The sequence below is a fragment of the Podarcis cretensis genome (genome assembly GCF_951804945.1).
Source record: "Podarcis cretensis genome assembly, chromosome: 3".
Classification (NCBI taxonomy): Eukaryota; Metazoa; Chordata; class Lepidosauria; order Squamata; family Lacertidae; genus Podarcis; species Podarcis cretensis.
This window is the reverse complement of record NC_137172.1, coordinates 71,158,471-71,185,047: the sequence shown is the minus strand read 5'-3', so window position 1 is coordinate 71,185,047 and position 26,577 is coordinate 71,158,471. Positions and strand designations below refer to the sequence as shown.

The 26,577-nt window shown below is 44.5% G+C and overlaps 3 protein-coding genes across 5 annotated transcripts in view; 2 read left to right on the top strand and 1 right to left on the bottom strand.

The window, feature by feature from the left end:
* The first annotated feature begins 3,971 nt into the window (after positions 1-3,971).
* Positions 3,972-5,512, top strand: DHRS1 (dehydrogenase/reductase 1). Its single transcript, XM_079971973.1, has one exon. The coding sequence runs from the start codon at positions 4,157-4,159 to the stop codon at positions 5,144-5,146; it is 990 nt and encodes a 329-aa protein (XP_079828099.1). The 5' UTR covers positions 3,972-4,156; the 3' UTR covers positions 5,147-5,512.
* Positions 5,513-8,301: 2,789 nt separating this feature from the next.
* ZUP1 (zinc finger containing ubiquitin peptidase 1) lies at positions 8,302-22,616 on the bottom strand. Of its 3 annotated transcripts, none has more exons than XM_079971971.1 (9): positions 22,515-22,616; positions 19,628-19,738; positions 17,843-17,955; positions 16,477-16,645; positions 14,891-15,079; positions 14,306-14,474; positions 10,226-10,377; positions 8,574-8,791; positions 8,302-8,471 (listed from the first exon to the last, which is right to left on the bottom strand). In XM_079971971.1, exons 2-9 carry the CDS (start codon positions 19,707-19,709, stop codon positions 8,424-8,426), a joined length of 1,140 nt encoding a protein of 379 aa, XP_079828097.1. In that variant the 5' UTR covers positions 19,710-19,738; positions 22,515-22,616; the 3' UTR covers positions 8,302-8,423. The 3 variants fall into 3 exon arrangements, with proteins under 3 accessions (XP_079828097.1, XP_079828096.1, XP_079828098.1); XM_079971970.1 differs by lacking the exon at positions 22,515-22,616 and adding an exon at positions 20,408-20,660; XM_079971972.1 differs by lacking the exon at positions 22,515-22,616 and adding an exon at positions 19,827-19,927.
* Positions 22,000-26,577, top strand: part of KPNA5 (karyopherin subunit alpha 5) — an 18,806-nt gene continuing 14,228 nt past the window's right edge. Inside the window, exons 1-4 of the mRNA XM_079971969.1 lie at positions 22,000-22,128; positions 24,125-24,258; positions 25,678-25,779; positions 25,860-25,959. Of these exons, the coding sequence (XP_079828095.1) occupies positions 22,125-22,128; positions 24,125-24,258; positions 25,678-25,779; positions 25,860-25,959 (340 nt within the window). The 5' untranslated portion in view covers positions 22,000-22,124. The remainder of the gene's footprint in view (positions 22,129-24,124; positions 24,259-25,677; positions 25,780-25,859; positions 25,960-26,577) is intronic.

The following is a 26,577-nucleotide window of genomic DNA, read 5'->3' as shown; positions in this document are numbered from 1 at the left end:
ATGTTACCATCTTGATCTCTCTCTATTTCCAGAGATAGGTAGTTGTTTACCTCACCAAGATCTTTCATGTCAAAGTGTTCTTTCAGTTGAGCTAGGGCGTTATTGTACATTGTGACATCTTTCCAAAAGAATAATAAATCATCAACATAAAACAAACAATACAGTTTCTTTTGCCCCTCCTCTTTGACAAATACACATGGATCAGCTTTCCCTTGCTGAAAACCTAGAGAAAACAATACTTCAGTGAGTTTTGTGTGCCAACACTTTGTTTGAGACCATAAAGGGACTTTTTCAGAGCACAAACAAATCCGTTTTACCTGTACGCCATCAGGTGGAAGCATATAAAGTGATTCATCTAGAGATCCGTACAGAAAAGCTGTATTCACATCGTGGTGACTAATGTGTAAATTCTCCTCTGCAGCTAGCTTGAGCATAAGCCTAATGCTCTCATACCTCACTGTGGGTGAGTAGGTCTTGTGATAGTCTTCACCTGGTACCTGTGCAAAACCTCTGGCTACCAATCTGGCTTTGTGTCTGACTATCTTGCCATTTTGATCAGTCTTCGCTTTGAAGACCCATTTGCTTCCAAGCAGTTTCATTCCTGGAACTACTGGAACAAGTTCCCATGTTTTGTTCCTTTTCAAGGAATCAAGCTCAGCCTTCATGGCATTTAACCATGGCTCAGCTTCTTTTGAATCCAAATCCTGGATTTCTTGGAAACTTGAAGGTTCAAATACCTTCTTGGAGCTTTTAACAGCTGTTACTGCTATTTTAGCAAACTCATCAGCAAATCTCTTTGGAGGTCTGCCTTTTGTGGCTCTCTGTGACCTGCGAATTAGCCTTAGGTCTTCAACACTCTCCTCTTCCTTCTTAGGAGAAAAGTGACCTATTGTGAACAATGGTTCCTCCAATTCTTGATCAGAACTTTCAGAGAGTCGCATAGAGGCTTTCGCACTCTTGAAATCCTCTGAATCACCTGATTCAGTTTCAGACTCAGAATCAGAACCTTCATCAGTGGGTGTGGGTTGTTGCGGTTGCTTTTGACTATCCTCAGTCTCATCACTTACATCAGGATAACATTGGAAAATTCCCACATTCTCCCCCCACTTGGCATTGTACTCAACACTTCTTGTGAGCTTAATAGTCTTAGAGTCAGTCATCCTTATTCTGTAAGATCCTTTCTCATAACCTAGAAAGATACCATGCAAACCACGCTTGTCTAACTTGGAGTTTTGTGGTGAGTGAACCCACATGTCAGAACCAAAAATTTTCATGTGTTTGATGTATGGTTTCTTGCCAAACATCTTCTCATAGGGGGTACAACCAATCGCTGAAGATAACCTGCGATTATAACTGTAAGTGAAACATGAGAGAGCTTCGGCCCAATAACTCTCTGGAAGATTTGCATCATGTAGCAAGGTTTTTAACCCTTGAAGCAATGTCTGATTTGCTCGTTCCGCAAGTCCATTCTGCCATGGCGAGCGAGGACTAGACAAATCGTGTTGAATTCCTTTCTCAGTCAGAAAAGCTTCAAACCGCTGAGAAGTGAATTCTCCTCCGCGATCACTGAAAAGAGTCTTTACCTTCTTACCATGCACATTTTCCAACCAAGCACAGAATTCCTTGAACCTAGGAAAAGCCTGATTTCTGCTTGAGATTGTACACATAAATATACCTGGAAAATGCATCAATGAGAACCATGAAGTACCTATTTCCACCCAAAGAGGGCGCTAGTGGTCCAACCAAATCAGCATGAATAATTTGGTATGGTTCTGTAGCTTGCCTACTAGACACCTTACCTTTCGCAGCCATTTTCACCTTGTTTGCTGCGCATGCCTTGCACTTCATGTGGTACCTGCAGGGTTTAATAGTCATACCTTCAACCAAGGCAGGCATTTTAGATACTGCCTCAAAATGCAAATGACCAAATTTTCGGTGAAAATCATGAATACATTCTGCATGCAAACTTTTGTTAGAACCTGCAATGCAACAAGTGTCATCCTGCATAACATCATCATAATACAAAACATATAAACGATCAACATATTCAGCATACAATACATAATCATTTTTCTTTGTGATGATGCACCTTTTGTTCTTAAAGGAAACGTCAATTTTCCGCTCATTCAGCTGTCCAACGCTGAGCAGATTATGTTTGGTATCTGGCACATAAAGTACGTTCTGCGTCATCTCTGCTGCTTTAAACAAGCTGCTTTATATAAGCTGCGTCTCTGCTGCTTCAAGCCTCATTCCAAAGGCAAGTTCAAAAGTGCCTTCTCTCTGCTGCCTTAAATCAAGCTGCGTCACTGTTTTCTGCAGCTGCATTAGCCCAAAAGCACTTTTAAAAGTTACTTTCGATTTCCCCAGCATAGAAACTTGATCCTTTGATCCTTTGCCTGTGCCCGGCAAACGGACATAAAAGTTCAAAGTCCAGCCATAAAGCTATTAATTAGATGCTGGCAGGCTGCCCGGAGCAGTAGCACATACCTCATCAATCATTTTGACGCGCAGAGATAGCGTCCGATCCGTCCTTCTGCATTCCGATCCTTTTGCCGGCATTCAGATGACTGCGTCTTTCTGGGCCCGGAACCAAAAATGTTGAATATGCAGTGTCCCGTGCACAGCGGAATGATGAGGAATACGTGCACATACTCTAAATTGCTTTATTTACATTTCAAAGCTGGTAGATTACAGAAAAACATCTTGCCTCTGCCGGAGCAGAGAAAGCGTCCTCTCTCCTCTGAAGCACGGAGAGAATACAACTGTGAACAGTGAAAAACAGGAAACCAGTGTACGTCACATCCCGTCTCCCTTTCCCGTGGGAAAACCCAACAGCAACTCTGTGGAATGTAAACACCTGTCTCGTGACAAGCACTTCGCTGCACAGTGAAGAGAGCAGAAACCAACAGAAACATTAGTGTTACATTAGGAAGAAAAGGGGGAAAGAGGTGGAGGGGGGAATGAGGGCGGCAATGCTTCTGCAGTCATAGCTAGGGTTGAAGTCGCTTCAGGTTAAGCCTTTTTGGGTTGCGCTCCGTGGCGACCCAGAAGTAACTGAGCGCGTTACTGCACAAGGTTTTGCCGCTTGTGCAGACACTCAAAATGACGTCACGCACATACGCGGAAGTGGCGAATCGCGACCCGCGCACAAGTGGGTTGCGTTCGCTTCAGGATGCAAATTGGGCTCCAGAACGGATCCCGTTCACATCCAGAGGTCCCACTGTATTCTGCTTAGTGTATGTGTGGGGTTTTGTGTCAGTGCCACTTGTGTGGGTTCTCTTTACTATTCACTTGTGGTGGGAACAGGGCTGGATTTAGGTCTGATGAGACCCTAAGCTACTAAAGGTAATGGGGCCCTTCATATGTCCAGCTGTCCTTTGTCAACAACAAATTGTCACTGTTTTTTGTGTTGAATACAATTTATGGACCTTATAGTTATCTAAAGCCATTTGCACATGTTGCCCTGCAACCAGTCCATGCAGAATGTAGGCACCCTATATATACAAATGAGCAAACCAGTGATATTTTAGGGAGCAGGCTAGCAGGAGCTTACATCACAGAAGCCTACACAACACAAAACACTGTTGCTGTATGCAGCTTTTATTTTATTTCTTTTTTATTTTATATTTTGGAAATGTATATCCAGGTTTTTTTCCCCCCTTTTTTTTTGGCTTCCAAGAGTGGGGCCCTAAGCTATAGCTTGTTTAGCTTATGCATAAATCCGGCAGACCTGTCAGGAGTAAGCCCTGCGGGTTGTTTCAAGGCGGGTTGCTCCCCACGCTTTGGCAGGGAGGCTTGTCACCCATGCAAACATTGGGCAGCAGGCTTAGGTAAGCGGGTAGAGCGGTGGGTAGACCTCGCCCGGGCACCTGCCGACCCCTCCCGGTGAAGCAGCGAAGGCGGAGGGAGCGCCGCGTTGGGAAGGCGAAGTGCAGCTTCGCGGATGGCGCGCGCGCGCGTGCCTTCCCCACCGCCCGATCCCGCCCTGCCTGTTCGCGGGAGGAGCCGCGGGGAGGAGGAGGAGGAGGAGGGCCTTTAAGCCGAGCTCCCCAACCGCCCAGACCGGCACTGCAGCTCTGACAACCGCCGCCGCCGCTCCAGCCCGACTGCGGCCTGCACGCTCCTCATCCGCCTGGCAACGCTTCGCCTCGCCGCCATGGCCAAGCCTCTGTCGGGGCAGGTGTGCGTGGTGACGGGCGCCTCTCGGGGCATCGGCAAGGGCATCGCGCTGCAGCTGTCCGGGGCGGGCGCCACCGTGTACATCACAGCTCGGCACCGCGAGGCGCTGGAGGCGGCGGCGGCGGAGGTGCGGGCCCGCGGCGGGAAGTGCGTGCCGGTGGTGTGCGACTCGTCCCGGGAGGAAGACGTGGTGGCGCTGTTCGAGCGCGTCCGGCAGGAGCAGGCGGGCCGCCTGGACGTGCTGGTCAACAACGCCTTCTCCGGGGTGGGCTCCATCGTGGAGGGGTTCGGGCTGCCCTTCTGGGAGAGCTCGACGGCCCTGTGGGACCAGATCAACAACGCGGGCCTGCGGGGCCACTACATCTGCACCGTCTACGCCGCCCGGCTGATGGTGCCCGCCGGCAGGGGGCTGGTCGTCACCATCTCGTCGCCCGGAGGGCTGCGCTACATGTTCGACGTGCCCTACGGGATCGGCAAGGCCGCCTGCGACCGCCTGGCCGTCGACTGCGCCGTCGAGCTGCGCCCCTTCGGCGTGGCCTCGGTGGCGCTGTGGCCGGGCTTCGTGCGCACCGAGAGCCTGGCGAAGGAAGTGGAGCACAGGACGGGGCCCATGATGGCGAAGCTGAAGGAGAAGATGGCCTCCATGGGAGAGACCCCCGAAGTGAGCGGGAAGTGCGTGGTGAGCCTGGCGTCCGACCCGCGCGTCATGCGCCACAGCGGGAAGGTGCTCCTCAACCCGGACCTCGCCCGCCTTTACGGCTTCAAGGATGTGGACGGCAGGGAAGTCTTCAACTACCTCTCGGTGCGGGACATCCTCTCGGAGCTGATGCCCAAACTGGCCGGTTTATTCCGCCTCATACCTCGGTTCATCACCATCCCCAAGTGGGCTCTCGCTCTCTATTCTAGCAAGTTTTCCGTTTACCCACCCATCCAGCCGCCTCAACTTAAATCAAAAAAACAAGCCTAAGAGGTATATTGTGCATCTATGCCTTTAACCTTCTCCAATTGCTGAAAACTTCAATTTGACACTTAATTGGCTGGTGCGTTAACTATTTTATTATTACAGTTGTTTGCAATAGAAAGCACTTCCAAGTTTGAATTTGAAATCATTTTAAGAGGGTTTTCCAGCCTCTTAAAAGGAAGGGCTGATTTCTGCAATATCTTCTTTCTGTGCTTTATAGAAAGCTGTTAACCGGTTTCCTTATAATTCTGTATTCAATTATAAGCCCAAGTTCTGACACTTGGGGGTGCATCTTTCATCATTCCTGTATTTTGGATGTGACAGAAGTAGCTTAAAGAAGCTACTCTGCAATTAAATGCATTTGCTCTGAGAGACTTTGTCATAGCTGGCAATACTTTGCTCCTATTTTTTGCCCCTGTGAAACGCACCATTCCTGCCCGCCCCTAAATTTTCTACACGGGGCCTGGTGATATCACTGCATCTTTATTGAAGAGCAAGCAGTTTTAGATCTGGAAGATCATCCCACTGCAGGAAGGGAGGATAGTTTTGCGCTCTGGGAAATTGCACAAACTGCTCAGGTAATCCAGAGAGTACACACCCTATGCACCCTATGTTTTGCTCTAATATATGTATTGGTATGGGTTAAAAAACCCTTTGCGATGCCTTAAGCTTCATTTCAAAAAATGTGTGAAATTCTAGGCTTCTTGAGAAAAAAGATGTACTCTGGAACAGACAGAGGTGAGGCATTCTTAACTAGAGGTGAGGAATCTTTTTCATCCAGTGGGCCACATTCTCTTTCGGACAACTTTCTGAGGGCAACAGGCAATAGGCAAAGGTGGGCAAAGCAGCCAATATAAATTTAACTTGGATGTTAATTTTTGCCTTTTACACACAAACATACTCCTATCTCCTCCATCCATCCAGACAAGCATGAGCACATTGTCAGATTTGAATGACATATTCCAGCCCTGCAAATACAAAGAGATTCCTCCCACTTTTGTCATACGCTTACTCCACCTCAGTTCTGCTCTTTGCTTTTCATAGGAAAGGGGCTAAGGTATATCAAAAATTTTCTGCCTCAAACTTTTGAGGGTCTGCTGTGTTACTTTAAGAGATGAAGGAACAGAGAGGTGAGTTTGTTGGGGAAACTCCATTACATGCACCCTAAAGGGCCCATTAGAAAAAAATAAAAGCAACTTCAGGTAGAAGTCATTTTAATAGTGGTGAGAAACAAAACCTTTCCCACTCACCTTTCTTTATCTAGATTGTGTGTGCCCTCTGCTCTCCCCCACCCTTTGTTTTTCGGTTGGTGATATGTTTGCAATAATAAAAGTAAGTTACATCTAATCTCTCCAATACCAACTACTTTTGAAAATGATAAAAGTTTCAGTTAAATAGTAGACATGACACAGCTGCTGTGGACTTTACTCTCCCTTTATCTCTGATTTGATGCTGAGAAACTGGTTCCAACGATAGCTGGTCTACATCCAGGTTTGGTTTTGTAATAACTGCATTAGCAAAAAATGTTATGACATTTGTATCCCATCTAGAGAACCAATACTGATAAAACCAGTTAATATAAATCTCCTTCCACAATCCCCCTTGCTTGGCCTGCCAAGGCACTGACCTCAAACTGTCAGTTTTGGGAAGAAAGCAACTGACTGTAGTGGTAAGGGATAAAACTATCCCTTACCAACTGCAGATCTGGTTAATGCTTCACAATGATGCTACATGTACCCTACAGAGGTTTCTTTACCCAGTTGGCCAGTTTCTGAATATTTGCTTCCACTCTATACCAATCACTGTTGGAAGTTGTGTAATTCATGCCTGGCATCATCACCCGCTTGGAAGCTCATTTGTATTAGCACTTAAAACAGCAGCTGACTTGGAAAATGCAGAGGGATGGTGACAAGCAAGTTTAAGCCAGCCTTGGGTCTTCTAGCACTGCCATGCTGTTGCTGTCTCCCTCCAAGCGAAGGAAGAGAGGAGAGGGGTTGCATGTTGAGCATGTCCATCAAATAACAAATATGGTAAATTTAAGTACAGACAGCTGGGATACAAAAGGCTCAAGCAGTACAGCCTAAATGCTTATAGGCACATGTGTTAACCAGCACGTGCAAACAATAAAACATTTTAAGACACAGATGGGAAGTCATGGGCCTCCAGCTGTTGTCCCATCAACTTCAGCCAGCATGACCAGTGATTTAGGGAAGTTGTAGTTCATCAACATCTTCATAATCACAGGTTGCTTCTTCCTGCTCCAAAGGTAGCTAAGGAGGCATTACTTAATCTCCTGTAGATTCTTCCCATTTAATTATGGCTTTATTGCAGCTGAAACCTGCAGTTGACAAGATGTTCTCAAGAGTTTACTTGAATTACATTATAATTAGAGATGCAATCCTGAACACTTCCACCCAGACCAGTAATACAAGTTCTAGGCAGTCTTGAGTGGGATGCTAGATTATGCTGCAATTATTTTAATAGAATCTCTATGTCAGACATACGCAGCTTGGTTAAACATTCCAAAGAAAAGTACTTCAGATCTTTTTTAAAGGAATACTAAATGCAACTTATAGCCTGGCTGTTAAATCCCTGTACTTTCTGTTCTTGCCTGAAGTGGCTTGGAAAACTAAACACACTGTGCAGTCAAGTGAGTTGAGGAGTTGTAGGAATACTGGCTGCATCAACATGTTGACACCAACTTTTCAGCTGCACTGTGATAGTCCTTGATAGTCTTACTCTGCTTGCCTAGGTACTTACAGGATCCTAGAATACCAGAGGTAAAATGTACATTTAAGGGAAGTGGGGCAACTGTAATTCAAGCCAAAGTAAACTTTCTGTTGTGAGAGATCCCACTAAGCCAGAAATTTCATTATTTCTTTCTTTTATTCCCTTTGAGGACTTCCTGCTGCACCCCCTCTAGTATAAGGGCTGAGTTAGCCATTTTAGAATATGTCAAGTACTATAAGATACTGTAGTATGTGGCAGACTTTGGCTGGTTCTGTATTAGCACATAAATATTTCTTTTCTCTGAAACACTGAAAAGAGCAGCACAGTATTGTTGCCTGTCATACATATTTAAAAATAGTTTGCTATAATGACTTGGTAATTTAGGATTGCACCTTTCCTCAATCTGATACAACAAATCACATGCCAACAAGTCATTTCCCCCCAACGTTTATTTTTAAGTCTTAAAAAGTTTTATGTACATTGTTCAAGAACCTATGTGAATGCACCAGAATCTCTCCTGCAGCTTCCTTGATATTCTTCAGGATTCCTAATTTCAAGAAATCCGCTGAGCCATGAAGCGCTGAGAAGCCTGCCTACGAGTCTTAAGTGGGAGACAAACAAGAGTTAGCGTTGACACTTTTACTTACACCACAGTAGATCACTAAGATATTTAATCAGATGGGCTCTTATCTGTAATACTCACAACTTTTTCCTCTGCTGACAGTACACCGTCTATGGCCACAAGCTGATACTGTTTATGTTTTAAGCTGCCCACAAATCTTCGAAGCAATCTGAGACTGTTCCCATCTATGCCTTTTAAGAGTTTTTGCATCTCTTGTGAGGGGCAACCTGGATCGAACATCAGTAGGCACACGGTTTTGTTCTTCCTTTCTTCTATTCCAATAATAGTACGACTATGACCTATTTTTTTAAAAAAAAAAAAACACACCCATCAAGTATACATTTCTGCTAACACATGGTCTATGAACCCCTTAAGCAAAACCCCAAACTGCTGTACAGAATTGCAATATATAACTCAATGCTTACATAAAAGGTAAAGGTACCCCTGCCCATACGGGCCAGTCGTGTCCGACTCTGGGGTTGCGCTCCCATCTCACTTAAGAGGCCGGGGGCCAGCGCTGTCCGCAGACACTTCCGGGTCACGTGGCCAGCGTGACGAAGCTGCTCTGGCGAGCCAGCACCAGCGCAGCACACGGAAACGCTGTTTACCTTCCCGCTATAAAGCGGTACCTATTTATCTACTTGCACTTAGGGGTGCTTTCGAACTGCTAGGTGGGCAGGAGCTGGGACCGAAAGACGGGAGCTCACCCCGCCACAGGGATTCGAACCGCTGACCATACGATCCGCAAGTCCTAGGCACTGAGGTTTTACCCACAGCACCACCTGTGTCCCACAACAATGCTTACATAGATAATTGTAATTGTTACAAAAACAAACTATTTGTATAAATGTCTTTTTCAGGTAAGTTTTATTTTAAAAATCTACCATTTTCTCTCTGACTTTCAAAGCAGCTCATAACACAAACCATCCCCTCAAATCTGTTAATATACCAAAACACACACACACACACACACACACACACACAAACAAAACCCCACTAGTCTGATCCCCTGCAATGCAGGAATCTCAACTACAACATACATGACAAATGGCCATCCAACCTCTGCCTAAAATCTCCAAGTAAGGAGAGTCCACCACCTCTTGTGGGAGACAGTTCCACTGTCAAACAGCTTTTACTATCAGAAAGTTCTTTATGGTGTTTAGTTGGAATCTCCTTTCTTATAATTTGAATCCATTGGTTCAGGCTAGCAGGGGTTAGCAAACTTTTTCAGCAGGTGCCGGTCCACTGTCCCTCAGACCTCGTGGGGGGCTGGACCTCGTGGGGGGCTGGACCAGACCTCGTGGGGGCCTGGCGTGCTCTGGTCCATGGGGTCACGAAGAGTCGGACACGACTAAACGACTAAACAACAACATGATTTCCCTTGATTGGGACACTATAATTTTGTTGATACAGCATAGGATAGAATTTGCTTTCTTCCCACCCCTGCTACACCACACTGTTGACTCATGTTAAGCTTGTGGTCTACAATTACAATCTTTTTTGTAAACTACTTTGAGGAGGTTTTTTTGTTTTTGTTTTTACAAGTGAGCAGTGTATAAATTTTATGAAATAAATAATACAATTATATTTGAGAATTACAGTTAAGAAGACATTCCGCTGCTCTTCCAGGAAGCGTAATTCATAAAACAAAAAACTGGACATGGGGACACCAGTAATACATGAGTAACACAGCTTCGTGTTTAGAAAAAAGAGAAGGGGAAAGTTTCGCTGACCTTGGTGCTGAAGGTAGATTGGTGGCTTGGGAGTACACACCACCTTTGCACTGTTTTCCTTGTCTGCCGAGTAATAGTTGAAAACCCACTCCAACAAACGAGGATGTGTTCCCGCAGGGCCTGTTGGCTGGTGAAAATCAATGACCTGACACCTATAAGGCAGTTTAAATGAAGCCTTTATAAACTGTTAGTTTACAATGTCAGATAGCATCTTTTGTTTAGTGCATTAGTCACCAAGTTCTACCACTGTTATAATTTTTTTGCCTCGGCTGCAAGAACAATGGTCACATTTGTGAGTTTGTAGTAGCACATATTACTTCAAGTACACAGCTCCCCCTAGTGTGAGAATGATCCTTTACTTGATACTTAAAAAAAAAAAAAACCCTTCCTGCAATGGCTTTTTCCTTCTTTTTTTACTACCTAATTGTTACCTCCCCTTCATGGATCACTGCCTTGCCGTGGCGAAGGGGCTTGAAGAACTCAGAGAAGCTATGAACTATGCCGAGCAGGGCACCCAAGATGAACAGGTCATAGTGGAGAGTTTTGACCAAACGTGATCCACCTGGAGGAGGAACCGGCAAGCCACTCCAGTATCCCTGCCAAGAAAACTCCATGGACAAAGACAACAGGCATATAAAAGTTATGACGCTGGAAGATGAGCCCCTCAGGTCGGAAGGCGTCCAACATGCTACTGGGGAAGAGCGGAGGGCAAGTACAAGTAGATCCAGAGCTGATGAAGCGGCTGGGCCAAAGCCGAAAGGACGCTCAGTTGCGGATATGCCTGGAAGCGAAAGGAAAGTCCAATGCTGTAAAGAAAAATATTGCATAGGAACCTGGAATGTAAGAACCATGAACATGGGTAAGTTGGAGGTGGTCAAAAATGAGATGGCAAGAATAAATATTGACATCCTGGGCATCAGTGAGCTAAAATGGACGGGAATGGGCGAATTCAGTTCGGATGACCATCATATCTACTACTGTGGGCAAGAAACCCGTAAAAGAAATGGAGTGGCCCTCATAGTCAACAAAAGAGTTGCGAAAGCAGTACTGGGTTGCAATCTCAAAAATGATAGAATGATCTCGATACGAATCCAAGGCAGACCTTTTAACATAACAGTAATCCAAGTTTATGCACCAACTACTGGTGCTGAAGAAACTGAAATTGACCAATTCTATGAAGACTTACAACACCTTATAGAAGTGACACCAAAGAAGGATGTTCTTCTCATTATAGGAGATTGGAATGCTAAAGTAGGGAACCAAGAGATAAAAGGAACAACTGGCAAGTTTGGCCTTGGAGAGCAAATAGAAGCAGGGCAAAGGCTAATAGAGTTCTGTCAAGAGAACAAGCTGGTCATCACAAACACACTTTTCCAACAACACAAGAGACGACTCTACACGTGGACATCACCAGATGGGCAGCATCGAAATCAGATTGATTATATTCTCTGCAGCCAAAGATGGAGAAGCTCGATACAGTCAGCAAAAACAAGACCTGGAGCTGACTGTGGCTCAGATCATCAGCTTCTTATAGCAAAATTCAAGCTTAAACTGAAGAAAGTAGGAAAAACCACTGGGCCGGTAAGATACAATCTAAATCAAATCCCTTATGAATACACAGTGGAAGTGAGGAACAGGTTTAAGGATTTAGATCTGCTGGACAGAGTGCCTGAAGAACTATGGATGGAGGCTCGCAACATTATACAGGAGGCAGCAACGAAAACCATCCCAATGAAAAGGAAATGCAAGAAAGCAAAGTGGCTGTCCAACGAGGCCTTACAAATAGCGGGGGAGAGAAAGCAAGCAAAATGCGAGGGAGATAGAGAAAGATACAGGAAATTGAATGCAGATTTCCAAAAAATAGCAAGGAGAGATAAGAAGGCCTTCTTAAATGAGCAATGCAAAGAAATACAGGAAAACAACAGAATGGGAAGAACCAGAGATCTGTTCAAGAAAATTGGAGATATGAAAGGAAAATTTCGTTCAAAGATTACCATAATAAAGGACAAAAGTGGTAAGGACCTAACAGAAGCAGAAGACGTCAAGAAGAGGTGGCAAGAATACACAGAGGAATTATACCAGAAAGATATGGATGTCTCGTACACCCCAGGTAGTGGGGTTGCTGACCTTGAGCCAGACATCCTGCAGAGTGAAGTTAAATGGGCCTTAGAAAGCACTGCAAATAACAAGGCCAGTGGAAGTGATGGTATTCCAGCTGAACTATTTAAAATTTTAAAAGATGATGCTGTTAAGGTGCTACACTCAATATGCCAGCAAGTTTGGAAAACTCAGCAGTGGCCAGAGGATTGGAGAAGATCAGTCTACATCCCAATCCCAAAGAAGGGCAGTGCCAAAGAATGCTCCAACTACCGCACAATTTCACTCATTTCACACGCTAGCAAGGTTATGCTTAAAATTCTACAAGGAAGGCTCAAGCAGTATGTGGACCGAGAACTCCCAGAAGTGCAAGCTGGATTTAGAAGAGGCAGAGGAACCAGAGACCAAATTGCAAACATGCGCTGGATTATGGAGAAAGCTAGAGAGTTCCAGAAAGACATCTACTTCTGCTTCATTGACTATGCAAAAGCCTTTGACTGTGTCGACCACAGCAAACTATGGCAAGCTCTTAAAGAAATGGGAGTGCCTGATCACCTCATCTGTCTCCTGAGAAATCTCTATGTGGGACAAGAAGCTACAGTTAGAACTGGATATGGAACAACTGATTGGTTCAAAATTGGGAAAGGAGTACGACAAGGCTGTATATTGTCTCCCTGCTTATTTAACTTATATGCAGAATTCATCATGCGAAAGGCTGGGCTGGGTGAATCCGAAGCTGGAATTAAGATTGCCGGAAGAAATATCAACAACCTCAGATATGCAGATGACACAACCTTGATGGCAGAAAGTGAGGAGGAATTAAAGAAGCTTTTATTGAGGGTGAAAGAGGAGAGCGCAAAATATGGTCTGAAGCTCAACATCAAAAAAACGAAGATCATGGCCACTGGTCCCATCACCTCCTGGCAAATAGAAGGAGAAGAAATGGAGGGAGTGAGAGATTTTACTTTCTTGGGCTCCATGATCACTGCAGATGGTGACAGCAGCCACGAAATTAAGAGACGCCTGCTTCTTGGGAGGAAAGCAATGACAAACCTAGACAGCATCTTAAAAAGTAGAGACATCACCTTGCCAACAAAGGTCCGTATAGTAAAAGCTATGGTTTTCCCAGTAGTGATGTATGGAAGCGAGAGCTGGACCATAAAGAAGGCAGATCGCCGAAGAATTGATTCCTTTGAATTATGGTGCTGGAGGAGACTCTTGAGAGTCCCATGGACTGCAAGAAGAACAAACCGATCCATTCTTAAGGAAATCAGCCCTGAGTGCTCACTGGAAGGACAGATCGTGAAGCTGAGGCTCCAATACTTTGGCCACCTCATGAGAAGAGAAGACTCCCTGGAAAAGACCCTGATGTTGGGAAAGATGGAGGGCACAAGGAGAAGGGGACGACAGAGGACGAGATGGTTGGATAGTGTCTTCGAAGCTACAAACATGAGTCTGACCAAACTGCGGGAGGCAGTGGAAGACAGGAGGGCCTGGCGTGCTCTGGTCCATGGGGTCACGAAGAGTCAGACACGACTAAACGACTAAACAACAACAACAACAACAATTGTTACCTGCCCTGATTTGAAACACTAATGAACGGGATATATATTTTATAAATAAATATACAGCTTATACTTTTTCTTGGTATGAAACTCAAGCCATTGAAATGAAAGCATGCTCTAGCAAGCAATAACTTTCCACCATTTATACTTGGAAGAACTTTGGAAGTAGCAATCTTCTTTTAAAAAGAGAGTTGCAAGGAAAGATGCAAGGAGGAAGGTCCTAGGCAACTGATTGACCAATTGCCAGCACAATTTTCCCCTTAAGTATTTCATGTTCTTATTCTCCTGGAAATGCCATCTCTATATAGGACCAGTTCGAACTTGAATTTCTGTGATATTCACATAAAATCACTCTCATAATTGGTGTCATGTGCTTAGAACTAAAACCTTTTTACTTCCTTTAATAGGCAGCACTTACTTTATCCTGAGAGAAGTTAAAAGTGAATAAATTTCACATGCTCCTATCCATGCCTTAGTTCCATGTAATCTGCTGTTGAAGTGAGAAGCTCCTTGTGGGTCAAAGCCTTCTTTCCAAGCATCTTCAATCAATGACTGAATTTTTGGAATGCATGGAATTGATGAATTATCTAAAACAACAACAACAACGGGACAACATTCAAGTTGTAGCTATGAAAAGGCAAAACCAAAGTTACGATAGATTTCTAAGTGTCCTGAAGTGGGATGGCCTTTACTGTTGGGGAATTACTTCCTCTTGTTTGACATAAAAGATTTCCAGCAAAAAAATGACATCAGTGGGAAGGACTTCCCCTCAACTTGAGCCCGAGTAAGACCTAAAGACGGTATGATCTGGACAGGAAAATGTTCGTATTCTGCAGGCTCATTTTCAATCTATAAAATTGAAAAAACTGTTCTTGTATCCACCAATTTTTAACCTATATGATGCAGATATTGTAATATACGTCAGCATAGGAACACATTTTCAGCAAGCGCTCAGGCTGGCATATGTGCTACTGGCAGAACAATTCCATGCAAAAATACCCACCTTTCAAGCACTCTTCATAGGTACTGTTTCTCAAGAGGGAAGAAAGCAGCATTTGGAAGTTCCTATAACCGCAGCCCCAACCTCTGTCTCCTAAAGAACAATGGAAGTGATCTACTCCTGTAGAAAGCCATACACGCTTTATGTCTTTACATTCATTCTGATAGTACTGGCACAGTACTTCAGTAATTCCTGATTTTAAAAAGGGGAGACAGGGAGAGAAAGAGACTTAAGTTTATGCAAGTCTATTTACTGATGATACATCAACAACAGTCACACAATGTGCAAGATGCAACCAGTATGAAAAAAGTAATAATAATAACTGCCAAATTCTACATAACTGTACAAAGAGCAGGGAACAAGTACAGTGGTGCCCCGCAAGACGAACGCCTCGCAAGACAAAAAACCCACTAGACGAAAGGGTTTTCCGTTTTGGAGGCGCTTCACAAAACGAATTTCCCTATGGGCTTGCTTCGCAAGACGAAAATGTCTTGTGAGTTCCTGCAGGGTTTTTTCCCTTTTCCCCCCCTTTTCCTAAGCCCTAAGCCGCTTATCAGCTGATCCGCTAAAAGCCGCTAAACCGCTAATAGCACTAATCCGCTAAGCTGTCAGTGGGCTTGCTTCGCAAGACGAAAAAACCGCTATACGAAGAGCCTCACGGAACGGATTAATTTCGTCTTGCGAGGCACCACTGTAGTGAATAGTTTAACATGCTGACAGAAGACATGGCTCCAAGCCTGTTCCTCAGCTATAGATTTACTATCCTGTGTTAGGCAAGCTGTCCAAGGCCTTATGGTGAATGGAGAGAGACTAAGGCACATGCAACTAAGAGTGCAAAGTAAGTAACACACAGCACGAGTGAATTTAATGATTATCTCAATTTTGAAGCTAAATCAATGGTTAAAAGGTGAAAAATCTGGCAAAAACCACAAGGGTGGCAAAGTAGTCACGCAAGAAGAACTGCCTGAAGCCAAGAGTAAAGATATAATATGTGAAACCTGTGATCACCACTGTGCCGTCAGACAAGGAAGTTGCAAGCATGAAGGGCTGACAAGGCAAACAGCCAGTCAGCTTTATTTAATGAAGGTGTCAAATCATTACAGGAGACTAGGTGTAATATATTAAGATACTGCGAACCAAGCAGAAACAAGACAGCATTTGGTCATAATTACTGAGAAAGTTTTATGAAATCATTCACCCTTAGCTAGATAGCAAGCCTACCATATACACCAGAGAACTGCAGTATGTTTCCTGTTACTATTTGCGAAGGTTGGCAAAAACCATGATGACTGCCAGTTCTCTACTTTGAAATTTGTCATGGTATTTAGATAAAACATTTAGACAATTTATAACATATTTTTGAATCATGACTTTAAATCTACCTGAGCGCCATCATCTTTAATATGGATTGTAATATGAATTGCCATTCTTAGCTCCTGTCTAAAGGTCCATACTCTTATTTCTCTGCAGGCAGAAAAAAATTATTTTGCAATCTGTAGCACACTTATTGAAAAATGGCTTTTGGCAAAATGATTTTTAGACACCTCAGTCAGACCTTTGAAGAAACTCACACATTTTTAATTACTCACCCGAAGTCTTTGTCTTTCCATCATCAATACCGAAAGCCAGAGATTCCATCATGTCAGCTTTTCTCCTGTGATAGTCAGATGGAGTCATTCTCCCAAAAGCCACTTCCTTTTCCATATTTTTAAGTGACTGCTGTTTATATCCTCCGGAGCCATCCAAGCCGTATTGCCTCTGTTAAGGATATATTATACTTTTAAGCAATAAAAAGTCTTAGCAGTTCCTGGAGAAAGAAGAATTGTTAGTGCATGCAATCCTGCTTCAACCTTTCACAAAGGAGAGAATGCAAGAGAACCATGGAAGTTGATTCAGAACACGAAGCTGCCCATTTAAGAGTTAAGCGTAACCTTTGTAGTAACTATAACCAGAATACCCTTTTTCAGTGGTATGATGTATTTATGTATGTATTTTTCAATGTCATTGGGGACCTTTTAGAGAACAAGTGACTAATAAACTTAATTATATATATATATATATATATATATATATATATATATATATATGTTATATAGGGGACGCAGGTGGCGCTGTGGGTTAAAGCCTCAGCGCCTAGGGCTTGCCGATCGAAAGGTCGGCGGTTCGAATCCCTGCGGCGGGGTGCGCTCCCGCTGCTCGGTCCCAGCGCCTGCCAACCTAGCAGTTCGAAAGCACCTCCGGGTGCAAGTAGATAAATAGGGACCGCTTACCAGCGGGAAGGTAAACGGCGTTTCCGTGTGCGGCTCTGGCTCGCCAGAGCAGCGATGTCACGCTGGCCACGTGACCCGGAAGTGTCTCCGGACAGCGCTGGCCCCTGGCCTCTTAAGTGAGATGGGCGCACAACCCCAGAGTCTGTCAAGACTGGCCCGTACGGGCAGGGGTACCTTTACCTTTACCTATATATGTTATATATATCCACACACACACACACACATGCACTCTTTATGGTATTTCTCTAAAGAAATAAGAATAGATATTACAATTTGTACTGCTTCTGAACTAGGGTAGTACAGCTTGAAAAATCTAGGCACGAGATTCCATGATAATTAATAAGAAACAGCCAGTTATCTACAGAGTCACTCTTTGTGATAGATTCTCAGAAGAGAAATTACTCACATTTCTACTTATAACCTCTGAACACTGGAAGTCTCTGCACACTTGTCTCTATAGTTTTCCCTTTAAAGTTTGGGAACCTCTGACCTAGCTTATAAAATGCATCCTGACCAAAGGCATTAGGCTCTCTGCTCAACCAACTGCTACCAAGAGACACCTAACGATAAACATTAATTTTTTGTGCACAAAAGAAATACATAAATGTATCACACATTTACAAAACACTCCATATATTTACAAGCTATACCGAAGTACATTGCAACTAGAACACCGATACCACACCTGTAGCTTTTGGAAATCTTCTCTTTCTTGTTTTGCTGCTGCTGCTCTTCTTTGCCTGTCTTCCTCATTCTGGAGATGCTGTGCCAATTCTAGGTCAGTCAAGTTTCTTTCCACTGTCATGCAATATTATATAAAATAAAAGTCTAATGAATATTTTGGAGCTACAGCCACATAAGAATTGGTTATGTTGTACATTACGTTTGCCATAGAAGACCTGCCATATTTGATGATGTTGAATATTTCTGAAAATTCCAGGTTTTTATCAATAACCTGTATGTTTTAAATTTGCAGCACAATCCTATGTCCATTTACTGGGAAGCTAAGTCCCATTGTGCTTATATTGGGCTGACATCTAGCAGAGTGTACAGAATTGCAACTTCAATTACCTACATTCCTAGGCAGAATGTATTATTTAATACCATTCATAGTCACCTAGATCACAGATTTAAACCCAGCTTCTCACTTGTAGTTCAGATATAATGATACATACAAATTGGTTAAACACATTAATATGAATGCTCTATTTAGCTGTGAATGAACAAAATATATGTCTGTCTAACCTTGCAGCTTTCTGTTTCATTTCCTCTACACAGCATATCTGTAATGCCTTGCACCACACCCATCCCGAGCCCACAAATGAATAGTAGCTAATGCTGTGGAGATTTTGCTCATTGCAGTCCATTTGTACCTGTCTGTTTAGCTAAGGTCCCAGCATTTTTGAGAAGCGAGGACCAGTAAGTGAATTCCTTGGTAGAGCAATTTATTTTCCTAAGATGAAAGGTAAATTGTTATTGTTTGCTGGTTGTTCTTGTTTAGTCATTTAGTCGTGTCCGACTCTTTGTGACCCCATGAACCAGAGCACGCCAGGCACTCCTGTCTTCCACTGCCTCCCGCAGTTTGGTCAAACTCATGCTGGTAGCTTCGAGAACACTATCCAAACATCGCGTCCTCTGTTGTCCCCTTCTCCTTGTCCCCTTCTCCCCTTCTCTTTCCCAACATCAGGGTCTTTTCCAGGGAGTCTTCTCTTCTCATGAGGTGGCCAAAGTATTGGAGCTTCAGCTTCACAATCTGTCCTTCCAGTGAGCACTCAGCGCTGATTTCCTTCAGAATGGATAGGTTTGATCTTCTTGCAGTCCATAATATTGATAATTTGGGAACCGGTCAAGTTGCAGAGTCCACCAAAATGGGCTTAGGGGGTAATCCTCTCAATGAAATACAAACACGATTGTAGATCCAGGGCCTGGATCTCTGTGCCTGTGGTGACTAACCAATCCTTGGTTCCCAGTACCAAAACCATGATAAGTACCTCACTTGTGCCCAAAACAGTTATTTCTTTTAAGGCAGCCTTAACTCATTACATTTGATTGAAGGCCACTGATTCGGCTTTTAAGAAGTTGCTTATGCTTGTATTCAGATTTAACCGTGCTATGTTAAAAAACAAAAATAAGTGATTTGTGTTTTAATCGACTCCTCAAATGTCTTCTTTAATTCAGTTTTTTATCCACCCAGGGCACAGATATATGCTATTTAGGTGTCTCTACTAATACAGTCTCTAGCTTTAGAGGAAAGAGACATACAAAACAAACTTGCTACCAGTTCTGAAAGTGTTGTTGTTGTTATACTGCATTGTTTTCTACTTTTTAAGAATGATATATGAAGTTCCAAGTCATATGATTTCATGTTACCTTGCATTATTTGGATAATACCAGCTTCTCCTGAATGAAACATTACATCTTTCGTCAATACACAAAATATGTCTTTCCTATTTTGGAATCTTCCCCTTACCTTCTAAAAAGGTGCATTCCTCCAAGTGTAATTCAACATGTTCCTGCAGAATTGGGTAATCAGTACAAACAAGGTGACACATTGGGCATTCATACAGCTCCTGGCCATTTTCTGCATTAAAGCAAAGTATTAAGAGTAAATGATGAGGCCATTGCATATTCTTCTGTTGGAAAGAAACGCTTGCTTGCTAAGCTCATACCTAGAAGGCAGTTCCAAGTTTGGGGGAGTCCCTTGGTAGTGCCTGCTCTTGAGTGCTAGATGGCTTGGAGCTGCCATTGCCTTAAAATTGTAACTCTGTGAGGAATAAACTGCAATACTCAGACCAAGAGAAAGACTGTTTTTAGTGTGCTTTGAAGATATTGTGCATGGGCAAAGGAAAAACAAGAGTACAGTATATATTAATGAAAAGAGTTCGGAAATGAGGGCCAAGCTCCTTTTGCCTCTCACCCCATATATATGTATATATGAGCATGAGAGCTCATTGGCATATATATATATATATATATATATGAATGAGAGAGGCTCTGCTCTCATGCTCATAGGCAGCACGAGAGCACGGTGGATCCTGCTGCCCTACATACTATATAAGCGCCTGACGTTTATAAAGACAGACCCATATTCCGTCCAGAGACGGTTCCCACGTGCATATCAATCTAGCGGGCGACTCGCACGTGTGAATGTGTGGTCGCAGGTCTCTCTCGACACTCTGCACGCCAATGATTCATTCTCAAGCCAGACAGCTCCGAAATGTGAAGCGACATCCCTCCAGGTCTCACTCACCGCGGGCGGGAGAAGGCGGCGGTGCGCGGGCGCCAGCGGACGGGGCCCCCTGCAGAAGCCGCTGCTGTCCCTGCCGGGCTTTGCCGGAGAACTCCATCTCTGCGCCCTTCCCGGCGGGAGCCACGCCCCCTTGGCACGAGGCGGATATAAACACCTCGACACCTACCGCGGCTGCCAGGAGCCCAGCGCGAGCGGAGAAGAGCCCACCGCGTACGTCGCCCAGACGCGCGCGCGCGCTCTCCCGGCGCTATCTTCTCACGTGACTCCTAGACTTACTAAAAAAGGGAAACAAGCCTACACTTTCGTTTCACGGGCAGCCGTGGTGTAACCCGACCCTTGCGCACGCGCAGTTTACGCACGCTCCCCAGTAGAGTCTATGTTGGCCTACCCAAAGGAGGTGCCCTGGAGATGCTTTGGGCTACACCTCCCAATCCTACCAAGCCTGCGCGGACTTCCCGTAGGCATCATCTGGTTGCGGAGACAGGATGCTGTTTCCTACAGAATTCCACGAAGAGGAAACGAAGTATAAGAGAGCGAACTTCTAAACTAAACTTCTTTTAGTTTCCCGCAACCTGGTGCTATACTGGATATGATTTGGACTGAAAGTCGTGCAACAGTTGCAACCCAAAAATTTCCAGTAAGGTACCAGGTTGCGGAAAACTGACCTACAGAGTTCTCTTTCTTGCTTATTAGTTTCCTCTTTGAAGCTCTCAAAAGTATAATTAGGTGGGAGTGCCATGGAACACAAAAGGGCTTCTGAGTAGACATGGTTAGGACTGCACTGTTAGTCCTCCTTTACTAGTGTATATTTACAGGGCCGGGTTTGGGTTTGATGAGGCCCTAAGCTACTGAAAGTAATGGGGCCCTTTATATGTCCAGCTGTCCTTTGTCAACAACAAATTGTCGCTGTTTTTCGTGTTGAATATTTGCTATATGAATATATGCAACCAGTCCATGCATAATGTAGGCACCCTATATATAGAAATGCGCAAACCAGTGATATTTTAGGGAGCAGGCTAGCAGGCATAGCCCATTACTTACATTATAGAAGCCTACACAACACAAAACACAGTTGCTGTATGTAGGTTTTATATGTTTTTAATCTTATATTTTGGAAATGTACATCCAGTTTTTTCCCCTTTATATTTTTTAGGGGCCCCTAAACTATAGCTTGTTTAGCTTATATGTAAATCGGGCACTGCGAGCCAATTAATCGCTTCCCTGCAGCGATAGAAACCGACCGACCCCTTCTTCCACCCCTCTCACGAGAGCCCCTTTATCTCCCTCTTATCATGGGTAGCTGGGAAGGGGTTATTATGGTGGTTTCGATCACCAAACAGCCCGGTCCAGAGCTCTGCTGCATGATGCGCATTTTCCGCGTTCCGTCGCGCCTGTGCCTTGTTTCGCTCTGCTTTTTCCCCTCATGCGGAGCAAAACGTCACCTAGTCAACCCGCGCGCTGACAGCCGCGTGTCGCTCTTCCGCTGTTGCCTAGCTCTATGGGCGTGCCTTCCGTGGGCAGCGGGAAAACCGCGAGCCCCGTTTCTCGCCATTGGCGGCTTCGTTCCCCCTCCGCGCGCGCGCGTGCCGGCGCGCGGGTGGTGCTGGGCGGAGAGGAGGGACCGGCTTCTTCGGCGCGCCTGGAGCCGCCATCTTGGACGGCGAATCTGCCCGCTCTGCTGCTCTGCGGAGGGGAAAGCGGCGGGGGGCTGCCCGCAATGGGTGCGTGAGTGTGAAGCAAGGGGCGCGGGGCGAGCTCCTTCCTGCCACTGGATTCCGGGGGGCGGGAGGAAAGGAGGATGGCTCAAAATGCAAGGGACGCTTTGCTGCCTCCGCATCCCTATTTCTTTAAAGGACGCTGACGCTGCTGCCCTGTCACCTCCCGACCCACAGGCGTGCGGGACAGTGCTGCACCCCCCCCTCCCCACCCCCTTTTTGGGCTGTTGCTTTCTGGTGGAAACTCATGGCTGCGGTCCTGTGCGCGTAATCCACACTGACATCGGTGGGACTCATTTCCGAGCAAATATGTGTATATATAGGGCATATGCACGCGCGCGCACATATATATTTGTCTGTATTAATAACTGGTTTGCAAGTGTTATTCTTACCTTCGTTCCTTCACGCGATCTTCCCCTACTTGCTGGTCCTGATGCTCCACGAGGCGGGGACTCGGCCGTCTTGTTTTGACGGGGATTCCCCTGGCACGGGCTCCCCCCGCCCCCCGGAATCTGCCGGTTTGATTTTGGTGATTTGTACTTGCTGGTTGCCTTTGAGGCAGGACGTAGGGCAGGGGTAGATTTTTTTCCGGGAAACAACAAAAACGACACTCTTCACGTGCTCTAGAATTCTAAGAATTCTCGTCGCCTGTCAAGCGCCCCCGCGCCCCCCCCCAACCATTGGGGGGGGGGGGAGGCGGGAGGGTCCCTGGTGACTAAGACACCCCAGTAGCCTTCAGGCAGCAGCACCCAATGTGACCCTCTTTCCACATTTGCCAAGGGGACCACCTGCCACTTTGCACTCCTTCAGGGAGGAAATCAGGGACATGTCAGTAATCAGGGGCCCTGGGACTTATAGATCTGGCCCTGAATGACCAAGGCTGTGTTGGGTGATTTGGCCATGCAGCTGTCAAACAATTCCCAGCCTTCCTCCCAACTTTGGAGCTGGTGGTGTCATGGTGCAACAGTCCAGCAATCTCCACCCACCTCTGCAGTTTCAAAATGGGAAGACAGTGCTGCTGGTCACACTTGCCAGAGGGTGGCACCACACTTGCCGTGGCGAGCAGATTTATTCAAAAGCTGCCCGTAATTTTTAGACAGTATGGGGGTGCCAACATTTCATCCCCTTTCTGTAATTGTGTCTTGTTAACAGCAGCTTGAGGTGAGGACTTGAGCATGTGATGCACGCACTGTGACAAGCATCCTCCTGCTTACTGTATATCAAGCCACTGTTAAAGGCTAGTTTCTTCTAGTCCACTGGCAACCCTAACTATACATTTGGTGTCCAGCACCTGATTTTTTGAAGTGATTCAGTTGAAGATCCTTGTATCTGAGGTGTTCTGAGCATTTTATCTTTGAATTAGGTCTGTTATGTCAATTCATGTAAGAAACATTCACATCCACTTCCTGTAAATTGGAATACATTGTAATATCTTATTTAAGATCTTCTGCTCCATGCACCCTTTCTGTTTGAAGTATGCTTGGTGGCAACAGGTGGTAGTGCCCTCTCAGGAGTGGTGCCCTTTTTTGAAACTAAAAACCCCCACAAATGCTGCAATCTTTCCTCATAGGAGACTTGCTCCAGCTGCTTGTTCACATATTGTAAAGCTGTATCTGGTAGTAGCAGAAATTCCTGTGTTACATGCTGATGCTGCCTACACAGACATAATAATATGCAGAACAGTAAATATTCATATATTCTTTCTAGGGCCAGATTCACACCATATATTTAAAGCACATCCAGCACACACTTAAAGCACATGACTTGCCCCAAGGAATCCTGAGAAATGTAGTTTGCTAAGGGCACTTAGAACAGTAGCTCGGGGGGGGGGGGAACTACAGTTCCCAGGATCTTTAGTGGAAGCAGTATGTATTAAAAGTGCATTGAATGTTCTTTAAATGTGAGGTGTGGATTGGCTCTAGGTTATCGCCTCTTGTTACCTTGGCCTTGACTGGCAGTCCAGAGAAGAAAATGCAATCAATTCTCTTGCTCTTTATTGTAGATACCATGGCAAGCCCAGAAAAGGATCACTACAGAATGAAAAGTTATAAAAACAATGCCCTCAATCCCCAAGAGATGCGGCGACGAAGAGAAGAGGAAGGTATTCAGCTTCGTAAACAGAAAAGGGAAGAACAAGTAAGTCTTTGAAGATTATGGGAGGGATTCAGTCTCACGCTAAGGTGATCATTCTATCAGCACAAGCATTTTTGCTTGCCAGACAGAGCACGCTTCCTTTCCTCCCTTGTGCTTTTCGGGGGGAGGGGGTTCTCCTGACCCTCCCAAGCAGATTTGGGAGATGGTGGCAGGGGGAAAGCCTTGTTTTGCTAGGAGTAGTTATTGCACTAGCTTCCTCTATCACAACAACTTAGTTGAATCTGGCTCTATGCCTGCAATCCAAGTTACCTGGAAGTAAATCTCATTTAATTCAGCGGGACTTATTTCTGCATAGATGTGCATAGGATTTTGTTATTAAATTTGTGTCTTGTTTAGTGATTGCTTGTTGTTTAGTGATTGTCCTGTTTGTTAGCCACCTTTTTTTGGCTGACTTGCAATATAAAAGATCTATAGATAAATAAGTGACATTATTCAGTTTAGGAGTACTGTGCATCTATACATATGGAAGTTGCCATGGTCTGCTAAACCAAGAGGCATTAGGGAGCCGACGAAACCTCAGCTTTTGTGATGTACTGTCAGTTGTTTTTACTACCCAAAGAAAGTTAGCTTATTTGCTAACACACCACTGTGTTTTTATTTGTGGTATTGCTCTACTTGCATATAGACCCATGTTTACAGTAAGTGATTATTGTGCGAATATACTTTTAGAAAAGTAGTGTTAGTTTTTAAAGGTATTTTATTTTAACTGTAGAGGATATTGCCTTGCGGATCAGCCAAAGGGCAGCTGTTTTTCAGTAATCTGCCAGGTGCATTTGGACACAAATGGAACATGATGGTGTTTGCCATCTTCTGTTTGTTCTCAGCATCTGGTGTCAGAACTGTATTTGTTTGAAAAATGCAATAGGGCACATCAGGACAATAAGTTATTGGTCCACAGTAGATTTGCCCTCTTTTCCCTTCCCCCACCGAAATCTAACTCTCGAGACAGAGAATTATTAGCTACTAGATAAAATAGCTTTAGGTTTATAATGTTGAATTTTGGAGTTTGTGTAATACACCTAAACTGGAAACCTTCTACGGCCAGTTCAGATATGTGTGGAAGCCAAGACTGAGATCAGATTCAGGTTGTGGAATTGTATGTATTGTTTCCCCTCTTCTGCAAAATTTGATCCGGCTCTTCTCTTGCTGTTTCCAGCATTGCCTATGACCATTACCAAATCGAGTTAAAATGTAACTGGGTGTGTGCTTAAACTTTTATTGAAATCCCTGATTTTAAAGAGGCTGTCAGAGGAAGCGAATGATTTTCGTGTTTGAACAACTTGGAAATGGAGGTGGTTGGTCAAATGGGTTTTAAAATTGAGGGTTATTTATGTAAACAAATTTTAAATGCAGTTCTCTCCCTCCTCAATCTGAAAACAAACCTGATTTTTTTTTTCTTAGTTATTTAAACGCAGAAATGTTGCTCTACTGGGAAATGAAGAGTCAATGCAAGAAAGTCCAATCCAGGATCCTGATGTGAGCTCTACAGTGCCTATTCCTGAGGTAAATTACCCCCAACAGAGAGAGCATTTTGACAGTTGTAGCTGAAAGATGTCAGAGTGATAACGGCTTTTACTTTTTAGGAAGATGTCATTACCTATGATATGGTGCAGATGGTTTTCTCAGAAGATCCTGACCAACAACTTGCAGCTACTCAAAGATTTAGAAAACTGCTTTCTAAAGGTAAATTCTATTTTTTTCCATAGAAAATGGAAGTTGTGAGTGTTATTCCCACGGGTTCAAATTGCATGGGGGGGCAGATTTATTTTTAAAACACAGTTTGTTGGACTGTGGTCTGTGTTTTTCATCACATGAGTGCCTGTATTCATTCAGAAATGATGGCTGAATGCCAAAAGTCACTCTGTGAAAACAAAACAAAACGGTAGCAGGACAGCAACTGCACGCTTCACTTAATATCCCACTGTTCTTTGCAGCTCCAGTAATTCATCTAGTTTGTTGTATGGGACTTAAAATTAATTGTTTTTATTGGAGGTCCTGAAAGTTGAGTGTTCTGTTACTGCAGTAATGTTATTTGTATCAACTGTGTTGAAATTATTTCCATAAATTGAACTAGTGGCAAAAATAAATTTGGAACTCTGCTTGCGCATAAGCACACACATCCCAACCACAGGATTATGCTGCTGGGCCCCATGAGAGGTTCATTTTGGGCTTAGGAGCTGAGCACCCATGGCCACAAAGTAATCAAGCCCCTGCAATGGCTTGAGGGACAAAGAAAGATTGCTACTACTTCCCCCTCCCTTTTCACTTTCAACATTTATCACTGGAGCTTGTCTTGAGCTC

Coding starts and splice junctions, on each gene's coding strand:
- DHRS1 (XM_079971973.1), top strand. CDS start 4,157: ATGGCCAAGCCTCTGTCGGGGCAGGTGTGCGTGGTGACGGGCGCCTCT.
- ZUP1 (XM_079971970.1), bottom strand. CDS start 20,504: ATGGAGTTCTCCGGCAAAGCCCGGCAGGGACAGCAGCGGCTTCTGCAG. Junction 17,956..19,627: donor GGAATGCACCTTTTTAGAAG/GTAAGGGGAAGA, acceptor ATTGCATGACAG/TGGAAAGAAACTTGACTGAC. Junction 10,378..14,305: donor TTAACTTCTCTCAGGATAAA/GTAAGTGCTGCC, acceptor ACTGCCTTATAG/GTGTCAGGTCATTGATTTTC.